Source organism: Neofelis nebulosa, chromosome 2 (assembly GCF_028018385.1).
Source record: "Neofelis nebulosa isolate mNeoNeb1 chromosome 2, mNeoNeb1.pri, whole genome shotgun sequence".
Lineage (NCBI taxonomy): Eukaryota > Metazoa > Chordata > Mammalia > Carnivora > Felidae > Neofelis > Neofelis nebulosa.
In genome coordinates this window covers 135861515-135889444 of record NC_080783.1, presented here as the reverse complement: position 1 = coordinate 135889444, position 27930 = coordinate 135861515, and the positions used below count along the sequence as shown (strand labels likewise).

The window sequence follows — 27930 nt, the reverse complement described above, 5'->3', positions numbered from 1 at the left end:
GTGAGTATTTATTGAGGATTTTCTAAGTCTATGGCACCAGGTTAACATTTATTTTCTTAGCAGTGCATGTATGTTAAAAAGTAAGTCTTAGTTTTAAAAAGTGTTGACTGAATTCTGGTTTATATTACTCTCATGATATAAGATTCAATGAATATTATATAGTTTTCACTTTTTAAAGACAATCCCCTGCCAGGCTATGACTCCTGGTGCCATCCCAGTGGTAGAATGTTTTAATGTAACCAAGCCCTGTTTTGATCTGCTAGAGTATTTGTCCTCTCTTTATGGTGAGAGTAAACTGTATGGAAAAGCTGGCTTGCATTCAGGGAGTACATGACTCAGTATAGGATTCTTTGGGAATTCTGCTTCTTTACTTTGAAGGAAATGGAGAAAGGAACATGGGAAGCTGGAAAACTTGAGGCTGTCCCCCTCAGGACAGCTGGATGAAGCAAAATGACTGCTTCTGTTAGACCAAGCTTTTTATGTAAAGCTGTAGCCTCTCAGGGGAAAGATATAAACTTGAGTAATTAACTCATGATTATGCAAAGATCAATTTACCTAGCCTCTTTGTTTTTCCTCTTTTTTTATTGCCTTGGGCTAACCTCATTTCTTATTACCATTTTCACTGTAGTAGGGCTGGGAGTGAGGAAAGTGACAGGGCTAGTGACAGGAGCCCAACTTAGTTTGCCCATTTTACTTTCATTAAGAATTTTGTTAAAAGAGACAAGAAATTAAGCCAGTTATTTGGGCCAAAGTTGTTTTTTTAAGGTCAGACATACAGGAATTTTGCAGAAGAGTTCCTTCATTATTTCAGAGGCCATCTGGGTTGAGTAAATCAAATACACTTACCTAGAATGAATCATAATAATTTGTTTCCGTAGACTTTAATAGCACATGAAATCCTTTCTTATATGTTCACATATGTTCCTTCCAGTAGTGCCTGGTATGGAACAAGGCTTTATTAAACATTTGTCAAATACTGGATGAACATGTAACAGTTTTGTGAGATGAGTAGGCTTGGTATGTATCGACGCTTTTACAATGAGACAATTGAGGTTTGTTCTAAATGTTAGCCCCAAATCCTTCTGTTTTCTGCCAGAAGCCTCTTTAAGGAGAGGCTGCTATTAAATGTATTTTCCGGAAATTTGAATAACAGCTTTAACTTGACCGCAGCAAAGATTTATTTTATTATTATTTTTTAATGCATCAAGAAAGCTGAAGGGTGTTCTGTGCTGGGAAGCTTCCAGGTCTCCCCAGTGTTTTATCCCATCAGAGTCGCTCCTGCTCCTGCTCCTCCCACACACCAATCAGTGCCGTGCAGAGCCCTCCACCGTGCGCTAGGAAATAAAGCCATGCTAGAAATTACCTCAAGATGGTAGTGTTAATAGATTTTTATCCCCCACTCTGGCTCTTTTCCTTTCCATTAATATTCTGATTTACCTTTCATTCTGTGGTACTGACAAGAAAATTCTTAAACTATTGTAGGCTTTCATTTAAACAATTATTTTTATTCGAAAGAAGGAATTTAGTAGAATTTCTGTTCATCCAGTAAACATTTATTGATTACTTACTCTGTGCCAGGCATTACTTGAGGTATAGAGGTCAGCAGTGAAAAAAAAGACAAAATCCTTTTTTTTTTGGAGAGATTACATGATAATGGGTGAGCAACAGTAAACACAGCAGCATAGCAAATGCTAAATTTTATAATGTGTCAGGAGGTGGTAAGTGTTGTGGATAGGGGAATCAGGGTTAGGGAAGGGTAGGGAGCATACTTGTTGGATAAATGAACCGAATGCATTTTATATAGCGTAGGCCTCACTGGTGTCTGACCGGAGAGGGAGCATGTCACATGGTTATCTCAGGGAACGCTGTTACTGGCAGAAGGGTCGAGTGAAGCTGGAACAAGAGGAGAGGAGTCAGAGAGGTAATTGAGACCAGGTCACGGGGGTTTGTAGGCCACTGTAAGGACTAAGGAAGATGAGCAGTTGTAGGCTTTGAGTGCTGGAGTGATACCACTGCCACTGTTCTGCTGCACGTAGACCAAAGGAAGGCAAAGGCAGAGGCATGGGAACTAGATCGGAAGCCATTACAAAATCCAGGCAAGAGATGAGAGTGCCTCAGGCCAAAGTTGCAGCAATTGGAGGTGATGTGAAGTGGTCAGATTCTGGGACTGTGGTGTTTTGAAAGTGAGGCAAACAGGTATTCCTAATGGGCTGAGTGTGAGAGAAAGGTCTTTCAGTTGTAACATTAAGGATAGGATTGAACTGTAGAAGATGCAAGAGCACCAGGCTTTGAGGGGAGGCAATAGTGTTCGGTTTGGCTGTGTTGTAATACTTGTCAGACATCTGGCTAAAACTGTCAAGTAGACGGTTGGTAGGTTCCAATGTGGAAATACAAATGTGGGAGGACGAGCATATACCTGGTACCGAAAGTCTGGATATTAGATGAGATCAGCTAGGGAACAGTGCAGAAAAAGAAGGAATCTGAGGACTGGGCCTTTGGGTAGTTAGTGCTTAGTACTCCAAGTTAGGAGAAAGAAGCACCAAAGGAGATTAAGGAAGACTGATAAATGAGGTAAAAAGTTACCAGTGAGTATTCTCTGGAAGCCAAGAGGGATAAAGCGTTTTCGTTAGGAGAGGAGATCGCCTGTGTCCTTGCTGATAGACTAACTGCCTCTTGGACTGACAAGTGAGCACTGGTCTGAGCACCTTGGAGGCGACCCTGACCAACAGCTTTGCAAAGTGGTGGGTGGCAAAAGTTCAGCTGAAATGTGTTCAAGAGAAGAGAGAAAAGGAATTGTAGGCAGCAAGTACACAAAAATTGGTAATGTAGGAGAGCTGGTGGCAATTTAGAGAACAGTCTTTGAGTAGTGAGTTCATATCCAAAATGGAAGAGAGGAGTAGAATGTATTTAAATGACCAACAGATGGTCATACGTAAGTGTTTACTAATCATCTGTCACAGGGAGATGGGGCCTGGATCGATTTATGATTTTAGTAGTCAACTAAGCAAGCACTATGGTGTTCTCTGGCAGAGTGACAGTACACGGGTGACCTAATTGTTCCAAATTTCGCTGGGACATGGTTTATAATCAGTAGCATGGCTTTCTTCCCTAGAGGCAAATGAAGGATGTTTTTTGCAACTTGTCACTATGCTTATTTCTAAAGTAACATTGCTGGCCCTTTATGATGAAAAATAGAGAATAATTGTTCCAGAGGCAGAAGAGAAAAGTAATGCTTTCCTTTAAAAAAAAAAAAAAAAGGTTGTTTTTTTTTAAAATTAATTTCTGAAATGTGTAGTGTGTTACTGGTTTGATTTTCTAATTTTTTTTTTTTTTTTTTTTTTTTTTTAAACTTTTCAGGCTGGAGTGAGACAGCTTTATGTGCAGATTGACTTTGCGGCCATGTAATGAATGAAAAGAAATTGTCCTTTTTGGGGGACCCAATATTTCTGGTACTGTACAATCCAAAACACTGTACCTAGCTTTTTAAGACGGAAATCGTCACTACAAGTCCCCAGCTCCAAGTACACCAGGTAGCGTCAGCCGTTTGTGCTCTGCCAGGACTTCACAGCTGAGGGATCAGAGTTAAGAGGGTCTCTCCTGGACTGTTGGTCTTGTCTTTTGTGCTCTTCCCTCCAAACCATTTTGATTTCTGAGGTTTCTAGTTTTGTTCCAGGATGTTAGTTTTTGTTTCCTTTCTTTTCTTTTTCCATTTCAAAAATGCCCTCACTCCCAGTTCTCCTCCTAGCCAGTAAGAATTCGGACTATGGGCCTCCAGGCATCTGAATGTCTTCGCTGAAGCTGATGGAAGCCACTGCTTCCTTTCCACAAAACTAGTGTTACTAAAAAAAAAAAAAGAAAAAAAAGAAATCATTTTATATGTAATGTCACGATTGTTGACGTTCTTCAGTATAATCATATGTTTGTAAAATTGTTTGTACCTTGCAAACTTATGAACCAAACCATATTGGGTTTTCAAAGTGCCTTTGTATCAGAAAATGTATTTGCCAGCATAAAAATGTACCATCAAAGGTCATGCATATGTTTTTTAATGGGTAATTCTGTAATCTGTATAAGGTGGAAGACTCTTGTTAGTGATGTATACAGATTGTCTTTTCGTGTCCTTCCAGCATAGGTTTAAATATATGAAAAGTTTCCTCTTACTGCTTTACCTCATCAAAAAACAGGTGTTATTTTGCTTTTTAAATCAAATTCAGTTATCACATTGCATTATTCCATGGACTGTATTTTCAAAACTTTGCAAAGCATTTGTTTTACAGACGGTTGTTTTGAGTAACTTAAAACATCTGCTAAATCCCAAATTTCTCTAAAAGCTACTTGTCTGTGATAACCTTTGCTATGTCTCCTCGCTGTTGATGGATTTTCTTAATGAAAGGAAAGGCAATGTAGAGTGAAGGCAGAAATGGTTGTGACAATGTTATTGTGTTTTTTCATTCTTCAAATGCTAAGTCATACAGTTTGTTTTCTTGTGCAAGCCTTGCACAAATACAGTTGCTTTCAGACATCCTTAAAGCAACATTTTATTGAGTTTGAACTATTGAAGATACAGATCAGTTGTGATAAAACAGGTGTCTTAGAAGTAATAAGTTGATTTTTGGGTTCTGGTGTATTTGAAAAATAAAATCGTGATTTGAGATGACAAGTGCTTGAACACTCAAAGATTCTCTGTGGTTTATGAAGAAATATTGATCTGGATAGACATTTACCCATTGTTCTTTGTTTTATCATAAGGTATCTTCCCTTTTAACTTTAAAAAACTGAATTCTTGGGGGAAAAAACCCTGCAGGATGGAAATACTTGTTTAGAATGTAAACGATCGCTGTTATTTTGTCTAAGTTATAGAGTATCTTTCTCCCTATTTCTGATCTACAGTTTATGAACTATAGTAGGAAAACTGGACTTTATGCTTTTCTAAACTGCTGCAGATTGCTATGAGTTGTTGACAGTCTCCGTTTTGCAGATTAAGCAGTATTTTCAAAACATTTCTACTTACTGCCAGGCAGTTCTGAAGCTAAGAATTCTTGCAACAGAATATGTTTGACGAAAACAACTGTTGAGATGTTTAAGGAGGGAAAGTATAAAAGGAAACGTCCTGATAATGTACTGCTTTTTCATTATAAGTCTAAGTAGTCATTTGGAAGTTTTCATCCACTACCAAGCCTAGAAGCCTAGAAGCCTGGGGTGTTCTGTGGGTTTTGGCATATTGTGGAAAATGTGAGTCTAGATGAAGGCAGGAATTTTGGTTGTGTGCCTTTAAAAACTAATATTATACGTAATTGTACTGATTGTTCACATGTGGAGATAATATTTGCACTGGCCTGTAAAACTGACCAGTGCATTTGCAGATGCAGTTCTGCCTTTCACCAAGCCCTCCACTCCCAAGTGAAGTTTTGCATCATTTTAACTATATTCTCAATACACAAGTGCATGCGTATGTCTTTTCTTTGATAAGGCATTGAGCATACACATTATTAGACTGATATGGAACTCTAATTTTGCACCTGTTACAAGAGGTTGCCAGCTTGTATGATTTAGCAGGTTGGCATTTACATTTATACTTTAATTAAATGTCCTTAAACCTGTGTGTGCAGTAAGGACAAATTAGTGTGAAAAAAAGCAACTTTGTTCTCACAAATACTGTTGTAACAAATACTCTGTCTCATCTGTGTTTTTGGCACAGGTGTACTGCTAAAATAGATAATTCCACTCAGAAACATTACCTGACTGTTGTTAAAGATTTGAGATGTCTTTATTATTGAGCTAAGTAATTCTTGGGGCTCAAGGGAGGGGGATGAATCTCTGAGTAGAACTTTGCCAATTTTTTAAAAACCAAAATATTCTCTGGAGAACAAATTTGTTTTGCTCTGGGGCAGTTTACTTAGCAAGGGAAACTTCCCCAAACTGAAATTACCTATATTAGTTTTGCGTTTTGAAATCTAGATTATATTACTCAAAGGGCTTACTGTGTGTGTTTTATTTTGCTGACTCCCTGTGCACTTTTGTGAGGGGCAGTGTGTAATCTGTAGCTCCGTATTCTTCTCATTGTCGCCAAGCTGTCTTGTGCAGAGGCATAAAGAAGTAGTAGGTAGTGGCACTGGGATTTACCTTGTATCCAGATGCTTCGGCATTCCTCAAAGCCTACATGTATATGCCAGGAACCAAAATACTGTGACTTGTGCACCTTTGTAAAGTAGCCCAGTCAGTGACTCCAAATGTAGTTGATGAGAGTTCTATGATGTTTTTACCTACTATGGGATAATCAATTTTGTATAGATTATTAACATTGTGGCATGCTCCTACAATGCTGGGATTTAAGAACAAAAAGATTTCATTGCGTAACAGAATTTTACATCTAAGGGACTGTCCTTAAAAGCAGTCTCATTCTACCTCTCATTTTAGAGATGAGAAAATTGAAGCCCAGAAATGCTGTCATTTACTCAAGGTCACAGAGAGAATTAGTGGCAAAGCCAAGACTAGAACCCAGGTCTTCTGACTCCAAGTCAAGTTCTTTCTACTCTGTTGTGCTGCCTCTCCAGTGTAATATTTGCCTTTCTGTAAATGTGATGAAAAATCATTTGTAAATAAAGGGAAGCTGACCTCCATTTTTGGTACATTAAGGCACTTTATAAATGGAGTTTTATTGTCTTATTTTTCATAAGTAATTATGAGATTTAGAATATTATTTCCATACTTTCATTATGAGGTTTAGAATATTCTTTGTGGAAAATATAATTTTTGTACTCTCTTTTACTTTTTTACTCTTATGAAACCAGTTCCTGATTTTTAAAATACAATGACATCTGTGCTCTTGGATACTTTTAACTTGTGAGTGAAATTTTCTGTTAATTGCTCGAGGCTAAACCCAGTTTAAGGATTGCTTAGTTTCTTTATTTTGTTTATATTCTCTGAGCTGGTACTTTTCAGAAACTAGGCTAATTCTCACGGGTTATATATACCATTTCAGTCTTGACACTTGGTAGTTTTATTACTTAGGGAGCTTTTGAGTTTTTAATATTCTCAGAGCCACACAAAATTGGGCATTAAATGAAATACAGAACCAAACAAGTTTTTTAAATCAATAGGGTGAATTTTTGAAGTCTTACCTGAACCCCAAATATTCAATTGCTTACTTTCAACATAAAAGCATTACCTTGATAAAGTTAAACTTTTTTCTTTCTGTTACCATCTTTAAAACAAATTATTTTACAGTTCACAAGAACGTTGGCAAAAATAAATAAATGTTATTCTTTGAAGCTCACTAAAAGTTTTATTAATGGAAGAAGATGGTTTCAAGACATGATCCACCAGAAGCCTTAGTCATCTAGAGCTCTACCATAGATAGAATCTAGACCCACAAATACAATGAAAAATTACGTATCAAAAAAAAAAAAAAAAAACATTTGCAGAGAAGTATAGTTAAAAGCTAAATAGATGGGAGTCTTTTTGATGAGACCATCTTTTGGTTTATGTTTAACCATTTCCTAACTACAGATTAAAACAGAAAGATTGGGGGTCAACGTATATTAGTATTTCTGTGTCAGGTTCTTTGTGTGGTCTTTTCCAGGCTATCACAATTGAAATCCTCATATTTCAATAAAGAATTTTGCATGCTTTTATGATTGATAGAGCATTTTCAAATCCCACCCCAACCCCAGCTCTGGGGAAGGAATTCTTAACTGCATTTTATTTTACAGATGAGGAAGCTGTTTTGGGAGACTTTAAATGACTTGCCTGAGGGATAGCCAGTGGTAAGGTACTGACCTTAAATCCAGTGCTTTTTTTCTGATGACTGCTGTTTTAAGTACTTCATTCTGCTGTGGTTTAAAGACCCAAGAAGTTGTAGCTGACTTAAACAGACTCTCCAGTAAAATCAGTGAACAATTACCATGACAAAATAGATTATGGTGCAATAGTTCCATATACATTGCTTAAACTCATTCCTTCATTCAGTGCTCTCATGCGTATTTCCTACCTTTGCCACTGAATTTAAACTGTGCAGCCACCTCATACCCCCTCCTTGCCCTGCAGGGCCCTTTACTAAAAAGAATAATCAGAATCAGTATTTCAAAATCTTTAGGAAAAAAAAAGTTTTACTAATGCTCAGATTAAGCTGCTTGAAAAAGGGAGGGATTCAGAAGAGAGCCTATGTATGAGTAAGGAGAACCTGAACTCACCCTGGCTAAGAGAGAGGTTAAGTTAATTGATGAGGAAATTCTCTTCCAAGAAGTACAAATAATTTGTGCTGCTGGAGAGGGATCTGAGGATTTGATTTACAACATTACATTGTACAGACACCTTTTCAAGGAAGAACTCTATTTCTTAATTAGTAGCAATCTATGCTTAATAATAATACTGAACTTTGAACTCTTCCTGAGGCTTTGAAAATTTAGTATTTGCAATTCTGGTAATATTGGCAAGTTTGTAAAAAAAAAAAAAACAAAAAAACAAAAACAAAAAAACAAAAAAAGTGTCTTTTCATCCATCCCATTATCCCCAAACTTAGCACGAGCTTATATGCTCAGTAAATGTTTGGTTAACTAGTGAGTAACTCTTGTAGATGGTAGTGGATACAAAAGTAAGTATGGGCTGTGGACAGAGAGAACCAGTAATTTATTATTACAGAAGACACCTCAGCTTTTCTTTGGCATTTTTGCACAAGTAAGTGACTTTGTATTCACTTTGGCCATTTTTTTTCAAGGAACCCTGTGAGCTGCTTCTCAGTTTTAATCCAGGAACAGTAGACCAAGTATAGAGATGTTATCCATGTTGTTGGATAGGAATTTGGCAGAACTGGGACCGTGGAAGCTGGGTCACTTGAATTTTTACATTATGTATTGCCAAATGAGAAACCACATTGCCTCCTTGGTTTCTATGGAAAATTGCCATATTTCTATTACTTTAAGGATCTGTGTGTAACATACTTTGTTTCATTTTTCCCCATAAAAACTCTTAGTGGTATATCCTAAAGGTGCTTCCAAAAAAACAAACACTACGTGTATTAAGTGATTTAAATATTTCTTAGCTTTTTTTCCTTTTTTCCCCTTTCCCCTCTAAATCTTAAATTTTAGTAGAGCTTCTCTATATTTCTTATTTTTCATCTCTTTTAATTAATTGCTGCTGCCACAGTAAAATTTCCCCTTTTTACTAAGTGAAAAGAAAGCTTTATTTTTAATTTTAGTATTTGAATTTTGTTTATGTACCACGTATCATGCATTAGTTAGCCTCAATGAAGATTTGGTTTTCAACTGGAAGTATCCTGTCAAGAATTTGCTAAGTAATCCCATTGCTTCCTCTGATAGCAAAATTTCAGAGATATTTCTTCCCAACTGATACTCTGCCCTGACATTGGTGAGTTTGATCAGTAAACAGAATGGATCTTTTTATATCAGAAATACTGTGAATTAAAAATTGCCAAATCCCTTCTCAGTATATTCTAAATACCCCTACAACATTTTACCTCCCTGTCTTTTCCTGCCAAGTTTGAATTTGGGCTTGATTCCTTTGGTGAAGATTATGGCATCAAAACATTTCTAAACAAATGTTTGAGTACAAGGCTAGATTGCAATGTCAAATTTCAGACTGTTGTACTTTGGTTTGAATATGCTAGAGTGAACAATTGTGATTTGCCTAAGTGTAATACAACAAATCCATCCTGTATATTTCACTTTTTTCTACTTGAAGACATTCATGTATATATTTTAACTTCAGATGTATTTAAAAAGAATAAACAATTGTAACAAAATTCTTCCAATAAAATTTGTTTCAAAACCTTCACCTGAATTGTGTCTATTAGTTTGACAAATTGAAAGGAACATTGTGAACCAAACAAGTACTGGAATCAATCCTAGAAGTCTTAAAGAATGGTGTTCAAGACCAAAAAACAAGAAAACTCACCAGAGAGAGGAGATGCTTGGAGATTGGTAAGGTCTTAACATGTGAAGGTCCTCCTTGTGGCTCTGATTATTTTACCTGATGAACACCATCTCACAGTATTTGTTTCCGGATATTTGGATTAACCCTGAATTGTTCTTTCACCTCATTTCCTGTGTATGATATCAGCTTACAAGAAATAAAGACCAAAACCAGACATGAGCCTCTGTTATCTTTCCAAATTTTTTCCCTCTATTCAGAAGCAGTTAAAAAAAAAAAAATCACTTCTCCACAAAATCTAAGATCCCACTCATCCCACCCTCTCACACATAGTCTATTAAAGCAGCCTCTTTACTATTAATCTCTGTTCTGTAATAAGGGCTTTATCTTTAGTGTGTCTACTGTTGACACCTTTTCTGTGGTCTGCATGGACTTCTAATGTGTCCTTTCAAACCATTTCCAAAGCTCCTGCTGATACGGCTTTGCTCTTCTTTATATTTTAGAAGTTAATCAGAGGCCATCGTGGCTTAATTCTGGTTACATTCATACATCTCAAAATCAACAAAGAAAAAAAATGTATTTTTTTCCCACTTAAATCTCTTCTCAACTACCAGTTTCTGTCAGACTCCCTTACATAATGCTTGGAAATCAAAACACTGCTTTTGCCACCTCCATTTTCTAAATTCCCTATTGCAACATCCTTCCCTTCATTCCTTTGATATCTTTTAAATTCACCTTTTCCACTTCCACTGCCTTATTCCGGGATGTCCGTGATGAGTACATGCATGTGAGACTACCTAGCTTCCCGTCTTTTTCATGACCAGCTTGAGCCACCTCCATGTCAGTCCCCGCCCCCCCAACCCCCGCCTCCCCACATCACCACAAACACAATTCTGGCCATAGGCAGGAAGTACAAGGGATTTCTGCAGAATCAGACTTTTGCCCAAGCATTCTGAAAACATTCCCCTACCCTGGCTTCCTGATTACTTTCTGTTGGCCCTTCTGTACCCTGGACTTTGACCTGCTAGATCTAGAGCACCTGCCAGGACTCCCTGCCTTTCCTGTGTTCTCTAGAATTAGCATCTGAAACTACAGTGGCCCATCACCACGCCCTCAGAGCAGCCTTTTCTGTTTATATACTGGTGTAAGCAAATTATTTACTACAATACTCCACTACCTCATCTTTATCTAGAGCTTTTGTTTCCTTCCCCACAGAAGCCACCCTGTTACTGTACTGACAGACTAAGTGCGCTTCTCAGTTTTCAGTAGCAGTCCTCCAGCTCAGGAATCTAGTGGCTCCCTAATGCTCATCAAATACAAATTCTTCTGAACAACTTTAGAAACTCATAGTGCTTTTCCTCTCCTCCCTGTTCAATGTAATTACCCACAACATGGCAATAAGCAAAATAATCAACACTCTAGACCAGGGAAAGAGCAGACAGGGAGAGACCAGCAGGCCCAACATGCAGATAGAATGACAGCAATTCAGTATTTTTCATTCTGGAAAAACAAATGAAGGTAGGAATGGTGGGAGGGAGGAAATAAATGAAAGAAAAAGAAAACAGCATTTCAATGAGATTCTAGTTCAAACAATCTGTCAGCTCATCCAGCCTTATTTCCAGGTTAAAAAAAAAAGGGGGGGTTTAAAAAAAAGTCTACCGTATTTCAGACTTAGCACATGCTATTAACTTTAAATGTACATTTCAACTTTATCTGCTAAATTTCTATAACCAAGAGAAGTAATAATGGTAACAGTAAGATAATACTCAAAATGTATGGAGTCTGGCACACTTTAGGCAATCAAAATTTATTGGGAAAACTGATTAATTTAATATGAAGTTTAATTCCTCCTTGGAAAATGTTTCTGTATACACTGTTAAGTAAACTGCAAGCCACTGCTAAAATCAAAGAATTAAAAACAAAAAAATTTAAAAAAACAAAAGCATTTGAAAGTATTTCCTGAATGTAGGCAGATAACAGTATTTTAAAAGAGTGACACTATATAAATAAACATGAAATTCAGATTCATATCTAATCTTAGTACAGTTTCACATCAATTAAAACCCTACTATTTGGCTTGGACTTTTGAAAATAACATACCACTTCCAAAATGATAAATATCTATCTGATTAGCCATCACTCTTCCCACCCTAGGCATTAAGTGAGGTCAGACTGTTGTCCAACTTTACAGGGGTTATCTGTCCTGTATGTGCATCATACTACTTCCTCTTGAGCAATACTTTGTACACAGATGATAGATTTCTACAGAACTTCACAACAAAACAAAGTTACTACACTTGTAATAATAATAGTTGAAGCAAAGGCTTCTTATTGGCTTCCAGAGACTTCCTCCAAGCAATTCTGTAGTGGTGACCAAAAACCATGGAAATCCACAATAGCTACCAGCAAGAGGAGGGAATTTTTCTCTGTTTACTAGAGCTGTGGCTTCAAAAGCATAGAGCAACCCCCTGTTGCTTTTTTTCTTTCTGTCCCTCCACATGGGTCAGGATGTAGGCTCAATCATGAAGCTCTGAGACAGACAGCAACAGAATAGAGTAACTAGAACCCCAAGTTTCTGGCAGAGGACTGAAAATGAGGAAGTGGCAGAGAGGTCATGGAATGGGAGGGGCACAGGAAAGCAATCTCATAAAGTTGTTTACAAACCCCAAGGGACATGCTCAAGTCACTAATGCTCGGATCTGCTCCTACTCAGCATACCAAAACACCTTCAGAACTAAACTATCCAATCAACTAGGTCCCAGACTGTCTAGGTCCCACACTGAGTAGCACAAACTTGAAATAGATCCAAAGAGAACCGCAATCCTTGAAAAGTGAACTGACACTGGAACCATAGACCACAGGTAGACTGGTTATTGCAACCTGAACCTAACCAGGTTGACTGCCTGTTAGAATAAATAGATTGGCATTCTCCATAGAATCTAAGCAAGATCTAGAATGAATCTTCTAAAATAATATTTACAATGTCCATACTATAATCAAAAATTACCCTGCAAAGTGCCACAAAAATTTCAACTTATGTTAGAAAAATAATAGATGAGGCTGAGATGACATCAATATTGGAATTATCTGAGAAAGACTTTACAGCAGCTATTATAAAAATACTTGAATAAGCCATCAGAAATAATCTTGCAATAAATATTAAAACAAAATAAAATATATAAAAAACAAATGGAAGTATTAGAACAGTAACTCAAATTTAAAAACACACATACAAATGGATTCGAAAGCAAATGCAGCAGAGGTAAGAGTTAATGAACTTGATTGAAGACAGATCAATAAAACTTATCCACTCTAGGGATGTCTGGCTGGCTCAGTCAGAAGAACATGAAACTCTTGATCTTGGGGTTGTGAGTTCAAGACCCACACGGTGTAGAGGTTACTAAATAAATCAATAAACTTAAAACAAATTATCTATTCTGAATGGCAGAGAATAACAGCCAGAAAAAAGGAAAAAAGGAAGGAAGGAAGGAAGGAAGGAAGGAAGGAAGGAAGGAAGGAAGGAAGGAAGGAAGGAAGGAAAAGAGCTCAGAGATCTGTGGGACAATAAGAAATGTCTAACACTCATGTTATCAGTCCTGGAAAGAAAGGATTCTGCATACAGTGCTGGGAAAATATTTGAAATAATGGCTGAAAACTTGCCAAATTTGGTGACATTAACCTATAGATTCAAGAGGCTAAGCAAACTCCAAAAAGGTCAAACCCCAAAATATCCACACCTAAATGCATCATAATCAAATAAATGCAATCAAAATCTCATGGGTTTTATTACAGATGTCAACAAGTTCATTCTAACATTCATATGGAAAGGCAAAAGAACTAGAATAGATCAGTTTTGAAAAAAGAAGAAAATTAGAGGAATCACACTACCTATTTTTAAGATTTACCATAAACCTAAAGTAATCAAGACAGTGTGGTATCACAGAAGGGAGAGACATATATCAACATAACAGCAAAAAGATCCACACAAATATGGCCAACCGATTTTTGGCAATGGTGCTAAAACAATTCAACAGAGAAAGGATAGTCTTTTTTAAAAAAACTAATGGTGCTGGAGTAATTGACATATGCAAAAAAGAAAAAAAAAAGGATCCTTTCCATTAAAACTTACACTTCATACAAAAATTAACTCTAAATCTAGATCTAAATGTAAAATGCAGAACTATAAGAAAGCATAGGATAAAATGTGTCTTTCAGTTTGATGATGGGTTCTTAGACATTGTAACAAAAAAACATGATCCACACAAGAAAATACTGATACTCTCGATTTTGATTTCATCAAAATGAAAAACTTTTGTTTTTACTAAAGACATGGTTGAGGGAATAAGAGGACAAGCTATGGACTTGGAGAAAATATTTGCAAATCACGTATCTGGCAAAGACTTGTGTCCAGAATATGTAAAGAATGTTTAAAACTTAACCATAAGAAAACAATCCAAATTAAAAGTAGGCAAACGACATGAAATGGATGCTTCATTAAATAGGATACAAAAATGATTAATAAGCATGTGAAAAGAGGTTAACATCATTATCCACTAGGGAAATGCAAATTAAAACTATGATGACTGGGTCATAGGGTAGTCTATTTTTAATTTTTTGAGGAACCTCCACACTGTTTTCCAGAGTGGCTGCACCAATTTGCATTCCTACCAACAGTGCAAGTGGGTTCCCATTTCTCCACATCTTCTCCAGCATCTATAGTCTCCTGATTTGTTCATTTTGGCCACTCTGACTGGTGTGAGGTGATATCTGAGTGTGGTTTTGATTTGTATTTCCCTGATGAGGAGTGACGTTGAGCATCTTTTCATGTGCCTGTTGGCCATCTGGATGTCTTCTTTAGAGAAGTGTCTTTTCATGTTTTCTGCCCATTTCTTCACTGGGTTGTTTTTCGGGTGTGGAGTTTGGTGAGCTCTTCATAGATTTTGGATACTAGCCCTTTGTCCGATATGTCATTTGCAAATATCTTTTCCCATTCCGTTGGTTGCCTTTTAGTTTTGTTGGTTGTTTCCTCTTCCCAGTAGTTGCTAGGAATTTACCCAAGGGATACAAGAGTACTGATGCATAGGGGCACTTGTACCCCAATGTTTATAGCAGCACTCTCAACAATAGCCAAATTATGGAAAGAGCCTAAATGTCCATCAACTGATGAATGGATAAAGAAATTGTGGTTTATATACACAATGGAGTACTACAGGGCAATGAGAAAGAACGAAATATGGCCCTTTGTAGCAACGTGGATGGAACTGGAGAGTGTGATGCTAAGTGAAATAAGCCATACAGAGAAAGACAGATACCATATGTTTTCACTCTTATGTGGATCCTGAGAAACTTAACAGAAACCCATGGGGGAGGGGAAGGAAAAAAAAAAGAGGTTAGAGTGGAAGAGAGCCAAAGCATAAGAGACTCTTAAAAACTGAGAACAAACTGAGGGTTAATGGGGGGTGGGAGGGAGAGGAGGGTGGGTGATGGGTATTGAGGAGGGCACCTTTTGGGATGAGCACTGGGTGTTGTATGGAAACCAATTTGACAATAAACTTCATATATTAACAAAACAAAAAAAACACAACTATGATGACATACCACAACACACTTACCAGAATAGCTAAAATAGAAAATATTGCCAGTAAGAAATGCTGGCAAAGATACAGAGCAACAGGAACTCTTTCATAATACTGGTGGGAATGCAAAATGATAGAGCTACTCTGCAAATCGTTTTCGAAAATTTTTGTGAAATTAAATGTGCATCTACCATATGACCAGGAATCCCACTCCTAACTCCAGAAAAATTAAAACTCATGTCACATAAAAACCTAAATGTGAATGTTTTAACATTCATATGTATGTATGTGCATATATCTATATCTATATCTATAATTGGTAAGAAGTGGATGGGTAGAGGCATGAATATATAGGTATAGTGGGAAGAAGTTTTTTTGGTGATGAAACTTTTGTGTCTAGATTATAAGGGTGGATTCACTGAGAATTTAAAGAGCTAAAAACTAAACAAACAAATGAATGTAGTGTTCAGGTGTTTCTAATTTAACTACCAAACACTGGCATTTCATGACAGACCAAAAATAGTATTGTTCCTTTTTCTGCTGATGAATAATACACATTTTTCATTTTACAATTTCATTTAAATTGAGGTGAAATTACATACAGAATAGTGTCACCAGATTTAGCAAAAATAAATAAATAAATAAATAAATAAATAAATAAATAAATAAATAAAGGATCCCAGTAACATTTCACTTCAAGTAATCATTTGTAGTATAAATGTGTCCCAAATATGGAATGGGACATACTTGTTCTGAATATATATATATAGACCTCTGTGTATGTAAACACACACACACCCACCCACACACACACACGTTTATCTGAAATTCAATTTAACTGGATATTTTATTTGATCTGACAATCCTAATACAGAAAAATGCACAGATCCTAAATGTATATATTTGAATGAATTTTGGTAAATGTTTATACCCATACAACCAACACCCAATCAAGATACAGAATATTTCCATTACCTCAGGTTCCCTATTATACCCAGCCAGTCAATCTTCATTCTCTCCATAGGCAAATACTATTTTCTTGTGACTACTTTTTCCTGTTGCTACCATGTTTTTAAAATTAATTCATGTTGTAGGAGTCAATGGTTCATTCTTTTTTATTGCCAATTAATATTCCATTGTAAAATACAGCGAATTTTAAAATCTATTCTCCTACTGGACATATGGCTTGGTTCTAGTTTGGGGCTATAAGCGAATAAATATATAAAGTTAAAAGCATTCTTATGCAATTGTTTTGTCAATGTTTTCATTTCTTTTGGGTAAATACCTAGAACTGATTTTACTAGTTCATGGGTTTAATTTACAAGAAACTGAAAACTACTTTCCAAAGTAGTTATGCCCATTTATATTCTTCCCAACAGCAGGCAAATTTCAGTTACTCCATATCCTTGCAACTTTTACTGTTGTTAGCCTTCAAAATTTTTGACATTCCATTGGCTTTGTTAATTTTATTGTTTGACCATTTTCTATTTCACTGATTTCTGCTGTGATGTTCAGTATTTCCTTTCTTCTACTTAGTTTTTACACACTTTTTTTTCTAGCTAAGATGGAAACATATCATTGATTTTAAAACTTGTCTTCTAATATAGATTTCCAAAGCTATAAATTTCTAAGAACTGCTTTACCTGCATCCCACAAATTTTCATATTTAATATTGTTTTTATTCAGTTAAAATAAATGTTATTTCCAAATATTTGGGACTTTTCTAGACATCTTTTTGTTAGTGATAGTGATTTAAAAAAAATTTTTTTTAATGTTTGTTTTTGAGAAACATAGAGTGTGAATGGGGGAGGGGCAGAGAGAGAGGGAGACACAGAATCCGAGGCAGGCTCCAGGCTCTGAGCTGTCAGCACAGAGCCTGACGTGGGGCTCGAACTCACAGACTGTGAGATCGTGACCTGAGCCGAAGTCGGACGCTCAACCGACCCAGCCACCCAGGCGTCCCTGGTGACTTTTAATTTAATAGCCAAGCACATGGTCTACTTTGCTGAGTGTTTCATACATGCTTGAAAATAAGGTCTATTCTACCACTATTGGGTGTAGTGATCTTTCAGTATCAGTTGGGTGCAAATGGTTTTTGTTCAAACTGTCAGTATTTTTGCTAATGTTTTGCCTATTAGTTGCCAAGAGGTTGTTAAAATCCTCAACTCTGATTATAGATATGGCTGTATCTCCCTTTTGTTAGTTTCTGCCTCATGTACCTTAAAGCTGGTATTCAAGGAATATACCTTTAGGATTTTGTCTTCTTGATGAACTATCCTTTCTTTATGAAAAGTCCTTTTTTATCTCCATTATACTCCTTTTGAAGTCTATTTTATCTTCTATTAATAGAGCCACTTGTTTTCTTTTGTTTTCTGTTTGTATAGTCTGTTTTTCCCCCATTCTTTTACTTTCATATTGTGTCTTTACACTTAAAGTTTAACTCTCTTATAGACAACATATAGTTGGACCTTTAAAAAAATCTAGTTCTTTTAATTGGAGTGTTTGGTTTACATTTAAGTAATTACTGATTTGGTTAAATTTAGGTCTATCATTTTGCAATTTTTCTATTTGTCCTATATATTTTGTACCTATATTTCCTCCTTTCTTGCCTTTTTTTTTTTTGATGAATCATATATCTTTCAGTATTCAATTTTAATTCCTCTAATTTTTTTTTTTTACTTCTGCCTTTCTTCTTTATTGCAGTTGCCAAAAGATTTCAATACATAACCTACATAGACCTGATCAGTCTACAATTAGTATTCCGCTGCTTTAAATAAAACGTAAGAACTCTGTCACTCTGGACTGGTAAGATTTGGTTTGGTTTTACTTTTTAATTTCAGTACTTTACAGATGTCTTTCTTCTGTCTCATGACCTCCACGGTTTCTGAGGTGAAGCAGCCCAACATTTATTGCTCCCCTGTGTGTAGTGGGTTCCCTACTACCACTCTCGGTTGCTTTTAAGATTTTTCTCTTATCTTTGGTTCTCATCGGTTTTAGGTATGATGTGTTAGGTCTTGTTTTCTTTACATTTATTCTGTTTGGAGTTCACTGAGCTTACTGGATCTATGTACTGATAGTTTCACCAAACTTGGGAAAATTTTGATCTTCACCTACTCATAATTTTTCTGCCCTATTTTCTCTCTCTTCTCCTTCTGGGAATTGAATTACATATGCATTGGACTGCTGAATACTGCCCCCCATGACTTTGAAGCACTGTGCTGTTTTCTTCTTTCCAGTTATATTTTAGCCTTTATTCATCAGGACAATTTCTATCCACCTGTCATCTGCACTCTGCTGTTATGTCCAACCATTTGGGTTTTTGCTTCCATTTCTCTGACAGCACTCATCTATATACATTCATTACAACTATTGTTCCTAGTCACTGTTGATATGCTAAAGAGACTCAATTTGTTATCATGCCCTAGAAGTGTTAAGATTTGTTCCAGCAGGCAGTTAAATTATAGACTAATCACCTTGATTTCATGGAGGATTGATTTTACATTATGTTAAAGGTTTTGTCTTTAGTTTTAGGCAAATCCTTAGTCCTGGGCATGGTCTCTTCTAATACACAGCCATTCTAGAGATTTGACAGAAAGCCTAAAGTGCTTACCAAGCCTTCTAACTTGACGGGATTCAAACTCAAAACTGTTTTCCCTTGCAATACAGAGCAACAAACTTTGCTCAGATTTTTCAGCCTTCCAGCTATGGCTTTCCACCAGGTTCATGGAGTCTTCCCCTGTACAAAGCATAATTCAGCAGTTAGCCAAAGAATTAAGAGGAGATTTGTATACAGACTGTAAGGCTGGCTCCTCCTTCAGTGCCATCTCCATTTCTAGAATTTCCTCCTCACTTTACAGCTCCTCTAGCAGCCCCCAATTTCTCTGACACCTCAAGCCAATAAAACTCTTGAATTCTAGCCTTCTCTTGAATTCTAGCCATCCCTTACCAGACAGACTGGGGAATGGCCTGAGGGAAAAAGCTATATATAAGTATAGTTCTCAGCCTGCTTTTGGTCATTCCCCAGTGTCTTCAGACAGTTATGTTTTTCCCAGAGTTTATAATTGGGAGGGCTTGTACATTACAAGCTATTCCACCATTACCAAAGCCAGAAGTCCTGCCTTATATAATTCTTCAATGCTTGCTTTAATGCCTCAGAAGAAAACAACACAGAACTGGTACTTAAATGTCCTTGGCTCTCTCCCTTTTTATGTAACAGATTAAAAACAGAATACTTCATATATATTTAAAATACCTTTTATCTCAAACAAAATAAGTCAGAATAATCTCTTGTTAATTAATGCTCCCAGGAAGTAGGGAAGTATATGTTCAACTTCCAATGAATTTAACAAAATTTAAGCTATGGTTGATTAAGCCATGGAAATATTTAGAGTTAGACCAACCAAACTAGCATCTAGTAAAGCTATTTCTGTTATGAACAAAAAGTACAAGATCTACAGTAGTCATGAAATATTATAAATGCAGAGCTGTTTATAACTAGGAAAAAGAATGTGACTACTTACATACATATGGTGGCATATTACTGAGTTAAGTGATATGACAAATCTTGCCTAACCCAATGTCTTCAAATTTAAATTTTTTAAAGCCATATTTTATAGTCATTAAGTTTTCCATTTGTCCACTTGGATGTGAAAGATGCTATTTAAAACCAAACAGCAACTGTACATGGCTGGCTGAACATTTATAATTCAACAATTATATAACCTCCAAAATACAGCAGAATATGAACCACATAATTAAAGTGTCAGCTAAACAAGACAAGGCAATTCAGAAAGATGTCATTTTGTGGCATGTACTCAGCTGAGCTTTAAGTAAGAGGACGGTTGGGTGGTACTTACTCTTCCCACCTCTGCTTAAAGCACTAATACCAACTACTGTCAGGACAATTCATCTTGTGGTCAGCACAGCTGACTTTTAAAAAAGAAGAAAGTTCCACATTGTATAAACTCATTTCATAAGTAAAAACTGTTTTTAAATAACAATATGAATATCTGTCCGCAAGTTTTCAGGCTTGGTCTGCTCCATGTGTGTACATCCTCAAAAATCACCAAAATAGCAGCAACAGATGATGATGTCATAAGGAAAAAACTCACTGCCACAGGAAACTAAGTATTATTGAGTCAAGATCTTTCTTCTTGGTCACTTGTTTTATAATTATTAGGTACACCAAAAGAACTGTTCATTATACAAATACGGGTATGTGCATATATGACTGAAACTAACATCTAACAATAGAAAATGTCTATGCTTCCATTCCATCAATGCTTTAGGATGCTGTGCTATTTTCTGGTATGGAAAACAGACTTAGCATCTCCATCTCCAATGGATGCATGTTGTCTCCTGTGATAATTAAAGAGTGTAACGGTCCTCCCAAGTCCACAGTACACATTTGCTGCAAAGTGCCTGCTGCAATTTTCTGGTCCTCAGCTCCAACCCTGGCTAAGCCAACACAGAGTGTCTTCTCGGTGACTGCTATTAAGAAGAAGAAGAAAAAGATACTGCCATTCAAATCAGCAATTGCATTATCCTGTCCAACATTAAAATGAACATTAGTACCAAAAGTACACTTAAAGAAGCCCTGAATATCTTAAATCTCCTTAGTCACATATTACACACCAATTATCTATTGATTTACCCTAAGGCTTTTCTAAATTATATGCACTACCTGACATATAAAGCAGTTCTTCCTAACTTTACCCTTTTGGAATTCCAAAGGCTTGCCCTAGTTTAAGTTTTCAGGATTTGATAAACAATTGCCTATATCCATACTCTTTACAACTGATTAGCATTTGTCTTTATTTTGTTTTTAATGTTTATTTATTTTGAGAGGAGAGAAAGAACATGTGCACATGAGCAGGGGAGGGACAGAGACAGAGCGAGACAAGAATCTCTGGCAGGCTCTGCTCTGTCAGCGCAGAGCCTGATGCAGGGCTCGAACTCATGAACCGTGAGATCACGACCTGAGCTGAAGTCAGACGTTTAACAAACTAAGCACCCAGGTGCCCCAGCATTTGTCTTTATATAGCTTCTGAGTGAACAATGTTTATTATCTGCCCAAATATATATATATATATTTTTTTAAGGCACTTATGAATATTTAAAGTTTATTTATTTTGAGAGAGTGAGATTGGGGGAGGGGGAGAGAGAGAGAGAGAGAGAGAGAGAGAGAGAGAGAGAGAGAGAGAGAGAGAGAGAAAATCCCAAGCAGGCTCTATGCTTAATGTGGAGCCTGACATGGCTTGATCTCAAGAAACATGAGATCATGACCTGAGCTGAAATCAAGAGTCAGACACTTAACTGACTGAGTCACCCAGGTGCTCCAAACCTGCCTATATTTTTAATAAATTGCTTGATATATGTTCCCAGTGACCAAGGTATACTAGAAAAACAAGAGGAGTATGAGATAAATACACAGATTTGAATTTTTGCTTGGCCACATAATCACCTATGTCAAACTTCAGTTTTCTTTTCATTTTTCAAAACATAATACTATCTTTCTTAAATGGCAGTTGTAAGGGTTGAGATAACAGACATGAAAGTATTTAATAAATTACAGAGCCCTTAACAAATAATGGGCATAATGACATTACTTATGTTTTTAAGTGCTGACCTTTTCATGATTTTATTTAGTTGGGAAAGCTGTCTTGATTGAACAATGATCAAAATGGGGCAAATGAGGGGCACCTGGGTGGCTCAGGTGGTTAAGCGTCTGACTCTGGATTTCGGTTCAGGGCATGTTCTCATGATTTGTGAGTTCAAGCCCCAAGGTGGGCTCCAAGCTGGCAGTGCAAAGCTTGCTTGGGATTCTCTGTCTCGTTCTCTCTCTGCCCCTCCCCTGCTCACTCACTCTCTCTTAAAATAAAGAAATACATGTTTAAAAAATGGGACAATTATATCTACAAGGACAAGCAGGCATGCAAGTTTAGGCTTAAGTGTACAAAATTATGGATATGGAATACCCTTGCAAATTATTTGTTTCATAACTTTAATGAGACCTACTAATGAGAAAAAAAATAAGCAACAGTCATTCAAGAATCTCTTATGTATTTTTTCTATCAAGAGATTGGTGCTCGGGGCGCCTGGGTGGCGCAGTCGGTTAAGCGGCCGACTTCAGCCAGGTCACGATCTCGCGGTACGGTCCGTGAGTTCGAGCCCCGCGTCAGGCTCTGGGCTGATGGCTCGGAGCCTGGAGCCTGTTTCCGATTCTGTGTCTCTCTCTCTCTCTGCCCCTCCCCCGTTCATGCTCTGTCTCTCTCTGTCCCAAAAATAAATAAAAAACGTTGAAAAAAAAAATTAAAAAAAAAAAAAAAAAGAGATTGGTGCTCAAAGGCAGTCAGCAACTTACAACAGAATATAATGACAAGTTCTTTTAAAAACCTCTCAATAAATGGAGCACCTGGGTGGCTCAGTCTGTGAAGGGTCTGACTTTGGCTCAGGTCGTGATCTTGCGGTCTGTTGAGTTCGAGCCCCTCATCGGGCTCTGTGCTGACAGCTCAGAGCCTGGAGCCTGATTCAGATTCTGTGTCTCTCCTTCTCTCTGTCCCTCCCCAGTTCTCACTCTGCCTCTCTCTCTCTCTCTCTCTCTCTCTCTCTCACACACACACACACACACACACACACACACACACAAAGTAAAAATAAACATTAAAAAAAAAAGAATCTCTCAATAAAGATTTACTGATGACAAACATTTTATAATATACCACGTACTGTGTCTAGATATTATGAATATAAGGATAAATTCTCTTGTTTTTATCCTGAGGAAAACTACCCCCAGTCTCAGTGAGAACAAAGAGAAAAAGCAGAATAAGTATATTTTTGCAGGATAGATCTTACCATAAATTTAGGCTAAAAAGGAAGTTCTGCATTTTACCTATGTATTTATTAACATGTTTACATTAGACCTGATTTACTGTCAATCTGTGAAAAATCCTCACTTTCTTGAATGGTATTAATGTTCCTAGGAAGAACTCCATTATTTTTCCTTCAGTACTACTTTTAGCCTATGAAATTTAAGTGAAAACTGAAAAAAAAAAAAAAAAAGACAAGAAAAAGTACTATGCAAGCACACTGAACCTCACTTCAGAAGTGGGAGGTGTGTGAAGTTATACCATGTGCACATCTCAGTACAGCAGTGGGGAAACATGAGAACCCTTTTAGGGCCTTGAGTACCTGGCTCTTCTCCTCGTATTCGTTGATTCTGAACAATCTCCAGAAGCTGCCGGGCTGCTTGATTTACACTCATATACCGAGGAGGTTCATAGATCTTCCTTCCCCTGTAAATATAAAACTAGATGCCACTGTCCTCAGCCATGAAATTACATAACACATTTTTAATGCAGTTATTCCCCCAGGAATACTCAGGTACCACAGTCTAATTATATGGTCTAATTATATGGTTTGAAGCATTCACACATTACCCATTTAAGTATACACTAAAACATGAATACCATAATTGTTTAAGTTTAAGCTTTTTTCATTGTTCTACTTCAAGTGTCCTCTGATCTCACCGAAATGCTGGCAGAAATAAAAGTCCAACAACTTAATGATAAATGTCTAAATCAAAGTTACTTTTATTTAAAGTGATAACCCAGGCAAAAACAGTTCAAAATAAGCAGCAATTTGTTCTAGATCCTGGCTTAACCAGGTTCTATCGTGTTCATTTTTATTACCATGTTTAAACCACATATTCCTCTTTTCACTTCTTCCTCTAAGAAAAGTAAACTAAAGTGGTAAATATCTAAAAATCTTGGAGGGTTAGATATGTTTACTTCTGATACCTCAAAGCCTACCACATTTGCCCATGATCATAATAAAAATACTGTTTTCATAGCTTACAAAACAGTTCATACAGATTATCTTACTGACTCCCAAAAAAATTCTCAAAGTCAGCACTGTCCAAGAGAAATATGATGCAAACCACAGAGTTTCAAATTTTCTAGTAGTCACATTAACAAAAGTAAAAAAAAAAAAAAGGCAAAATTAATTTTAACAATACTATTTTACCCACTATATCCACAATGTTGTATTTCAACATTTACTCCTATAAAAATTATTAAAGAGATTATTTTTGTACTAAGTTTTTGACATCTGTTATTTCATACTTATAGCATTAATTCAAGTGTTAAATTTTCATTGGAAATACTTAATCTTTATTTAAATTTCATAAAATTCATGGTTGCAAAAGATTTACACAGTGAAGTTACTCCAAATATACTTTTTTAATAACTAAGTTGAGTATTTTTATTAATTAAAATTAAATTATAAAGGCAGTTTCTCAATTACATTAGCCATTTTTCAAGTGCTCATTAATTATATGTGGGTAGTAGCTACTGTACTGCACATTGCCTCAATAAGCAAAAAAAGGATTTTAGCACTCATCACACATAGGAGGAAAAGAAGACTCAGAAACCAAAGTAGCTTGCCTAAGAGCACATAACCAGAGGCAGACTCAGGACTCAAATGCACGTCTTCTTCTGACCACCAATTCATTAATTCATACCACAAATATTTACAGAGTGCCTATTAGGTGTCAACCACTGTCACGGTCCTGAATCCATGAGATCTATTGCTATTTCCACTCTATCACACTGCTTTTCACGTCATAAGATGAGGTGATTAGTTTTTACCAGTTAAGGAAAGCTAATTTTCAACAATCTTTAGAACCCATGTCCTTTACGTAGAATTTATTGTATAAGGAATTAGAAACAGACATAAGCATTCTCAGAGTAAGAACTTACTTGATTAGATTTTCCAAAGACTGCTCCTTTACTTTGATGTCTGTAGGAAGTGAAAAATAGTTCTCTTTTAATTAACTACTTTATCCAAAACCCTGTGTGTCAACTTCGGTAGAGTCATTTAAATTTGGGGGAAGCGTTTTTGTCAAGTCTCCGAAATAGTAATTTCAGAGCTCATGTCATTCTTCCGTCACACTTGTATCCATCTACTTTTTTATAGAAATATACAGAAGAATGGAAGCTTGTGGTGTGTAAAGGTCATTAGTTAGAAAACAAACACGAGGTTGGCCCTAAGACCATCCTGAAAGCACCTAATTTCCTCTTGGAAAAGAAGATACAGGAAAGAGTCAGATAAATATTGGCATATATACTACCAAACAGCTAATCCAAATCTTTGTGTTCATTTCTACTAGCTGGTAAGTGCATAGACCCAACTGAGAAGTCTTCTTATGTTCCTATTCTTAACCTATTTTTCGGGCACTAGAACGTAAGCTCTAATGCATGTAATGTAACAGAAGAAAACTTTCACCACATTTTGAAAAGAAACCTTTGCTCTCTTGTGAATGGTTAAGGCATGTCTAATAACTTATAAATAAACCCTTTAATACTCAATATTCATAAACAGCGCTTTCCCAAGCACTGACTGCCAGGTATGGGGCTACCACAGAGGCCAGAACACACATAATCTCTGCTCTCATGAAGCTTGAAATGCAAGTGTCACAAATCCTTGATTCCTTTTACTTCTTAATCACTGATGCTCAGCCAAACAGTTTGGTAAAAGGTAAAAAAGCACAATCACTCCACATCCTCACAGGAACTCAGTATACAACAGCAAGAGCAACAGCTGCTTCCTGTTCTACATGCTAAAAACAAATGGTTCAGCCAAAGTCTGCTTTTGCAAAAATAAATACACTGCAACTGAAGGGTCTTTTTGTTGGATTTCTACAGCTTTCCTAAGTGATTATCAAAGTTTTTCTTATGAAGGAGACTAAAGAGTTTCCTAGGAAAATACAGCAGAGGTTAAGCCCTTGTAAGTATTTGTAAATGTTCTTGGAACCGGTGGTGAATGTACCTTTCAGGTTCGAAATACCATTATTTAATTTTTCCATTTGTCTAGCACATATAAGAAAAAATGCAATATCAGTTATTGAAAATGGCCTGCAATACAATTAACAGACGTAGACTTCCTTTATATGGTACCTGCAAGATTTTTAAAAATTCAACACATTCATTTAGTTCATTCACCTTGAGGTTCTGAAATGTTGTTGAGTTTTTAGTATTTTAACTTTTTAAATGATCTGCTCTATAGAAGCTGGTTTTAAGTATGAAGAGGGCTGGGGAGAATTTTTACAGGCAAATGCTTTTTGATCGAACATAAGACTACATTATGAAATATTTAATATCAAGCCAGACCAGTCTTACTACTTCTCCCTTGCCTTCACACAGGCCAGAATTATTCCTTTCTACTTCTACTTGCTAAAGGTAAGCATCTCCTTTTCACCTTAGTGCCAGCACCCTGCATAATGCAAAGTACCCAACAGATATTCCATAAAAGTCTACTGAATCAATTTATTCATGTGGCTCTACTATTACCCACACACCAGCCTATCTTAAACTACCCCTGAAATAACATAAGTCCCAACTCCTTCATAAAGCCTATGTTAACTTCCCCTCAAAAGCTCTTTGTTCTTTGAAATATCTATATAGTTATTACTATATTTTATTAATCTTTAATTACATCATATACATCTGGTCTTTTCAAGTAAATTTTAAATTCTCTGTAGTATCCTAACATGGTATATTCTCACTAATCCCTACAGGGTCTGGACCACAGCAGGCATTCAATAAATATATACTAATTTAAATGATGAGCATTCCAGATGATTAAATGATGAGATGTACGGTTTGAGGATTTGAAATCATATCTTACACTTCACACCTTGTTCCTGTTTTTGTTAATGGAGCAAGGAAGATATATTGTTTAGCCTTGTTTGTCTTTTCCCAGGAAAGCCAAGAAAAGGGGGAAGCTCTTAGAAAGAGAAATCGAGAGCCAAAGTTCTGGTTTGTCCTTCCTGCCTCTTCATACAACAGAACTTAATTGTTCTTTAAACTTTTGTGTACATAGCAACTAAATTTCAAAACCCTGAGGGCAGGACGCATGTCTAATACTTCCTTAGTATTCCAAAAAACTCTAACTCTACAACGGGCATAAAGTGCAGCATGATATAGTAAAAAGCTGTGAATGACAGGTTATCTGGATTCTACCAATTCCACCACTGATAAACTGGGTGACACAGTGGGAAAATGATTAAATATCTCTGGGCCTCAACTTCATCTGTAAAATGGGCTTCAATAACATGATCTTCAGAGTCTCTCTCAGATCTGTAATTCTGTGATTCTGATATCAATACTGTGGTATTCAAAAAACATCTCTAGGAAGACAAAGGATGGCACTTGGTAAGAATAAATGCTTAATACAGGTCTGCTGAATTGCAGTAAACTGACAAGAACAGGGTTTTGATGGATAAACGGGTAAGATAATAGAATGCTGGAGTGGATTCATGAGGGCATAAGAAGGGAGTAGCACGAATTATGGTATACACAAGGGAATAGCCAGGTGGTATTTGGAGCAGAAAATGCGTTATCTCCCTGAGAGTAAGAGAAGTATGTGGCACACAGAGCAGCTAGACCAGGTCGTTCCTTAACCTCTA

At 36.6% G+C, this 27930-nt stretch overlaps 2 protein-coding genes across 7 annotated transcripts in view; one reads left to right on the top strand and one right to left on the bottom strand.

Moving 5' to 3' along the window:
• SLC30A7 (solute carrier family 30 member 7) overlaps positions 1 to 9792 on the top strand; it is an 86638-nt gene extending 76846 nt beyond the window's left edge. For both annotated transcript variants that reach the window (XM_058716389.1, XM_058716391.1), the window contains exon 11: positions 3358 to 9792. In XM_058716389.1, the coding sequence (XP_058572372.1) occupies positions 3358 to 3405 (48 nt within the window). In that variant the 3' untranslated portion in view covers positions 3406 to 9792. The remainder of the gene's footprint in view (positions 1 to 3357) is intronic.
• Positions 1 to 27930, bottom strand: part of DPH5 (diphthamide biosynthesis 5) — an 85857-nt gene that overhangs the window by 29079 nt on the left and 28848 nt on the right. For 2 of the 5 annotated variants that reach the window (XM_058716401.1, XM_058716402.1), the window contains exons 6-9: positions 25223 to 25262; positions 23655 to 23758; positions 19075 to 19200; positions 1155 to 3839 (exon numbers count right to left, since the gene is read on the bottom strand). In XM_058716401.1, coding sequence (XP_058572384.1) covers positions 3742 to 3839; positions 19075 to 19200; positions 23655 to 23758; positions 25223 to 25262 — 368 coding nt within the window. In that variant the 3' untranslated portion in view covers positions 1155 to 3741. Of the gene's footprint in view, positions 1 to 1154; positions 8056 to 9912; positions 10078 to 19074; positions 19201 to 19702; positions 20955 to 23654; positions 23759 to 25222; positions 25263 to 27930 lie in introns of those variants that run through there. The other 3 variants (XR_009257910.1, XM_058716404.1, XM_058716403.1) reach the window with 3 other exon arrangements.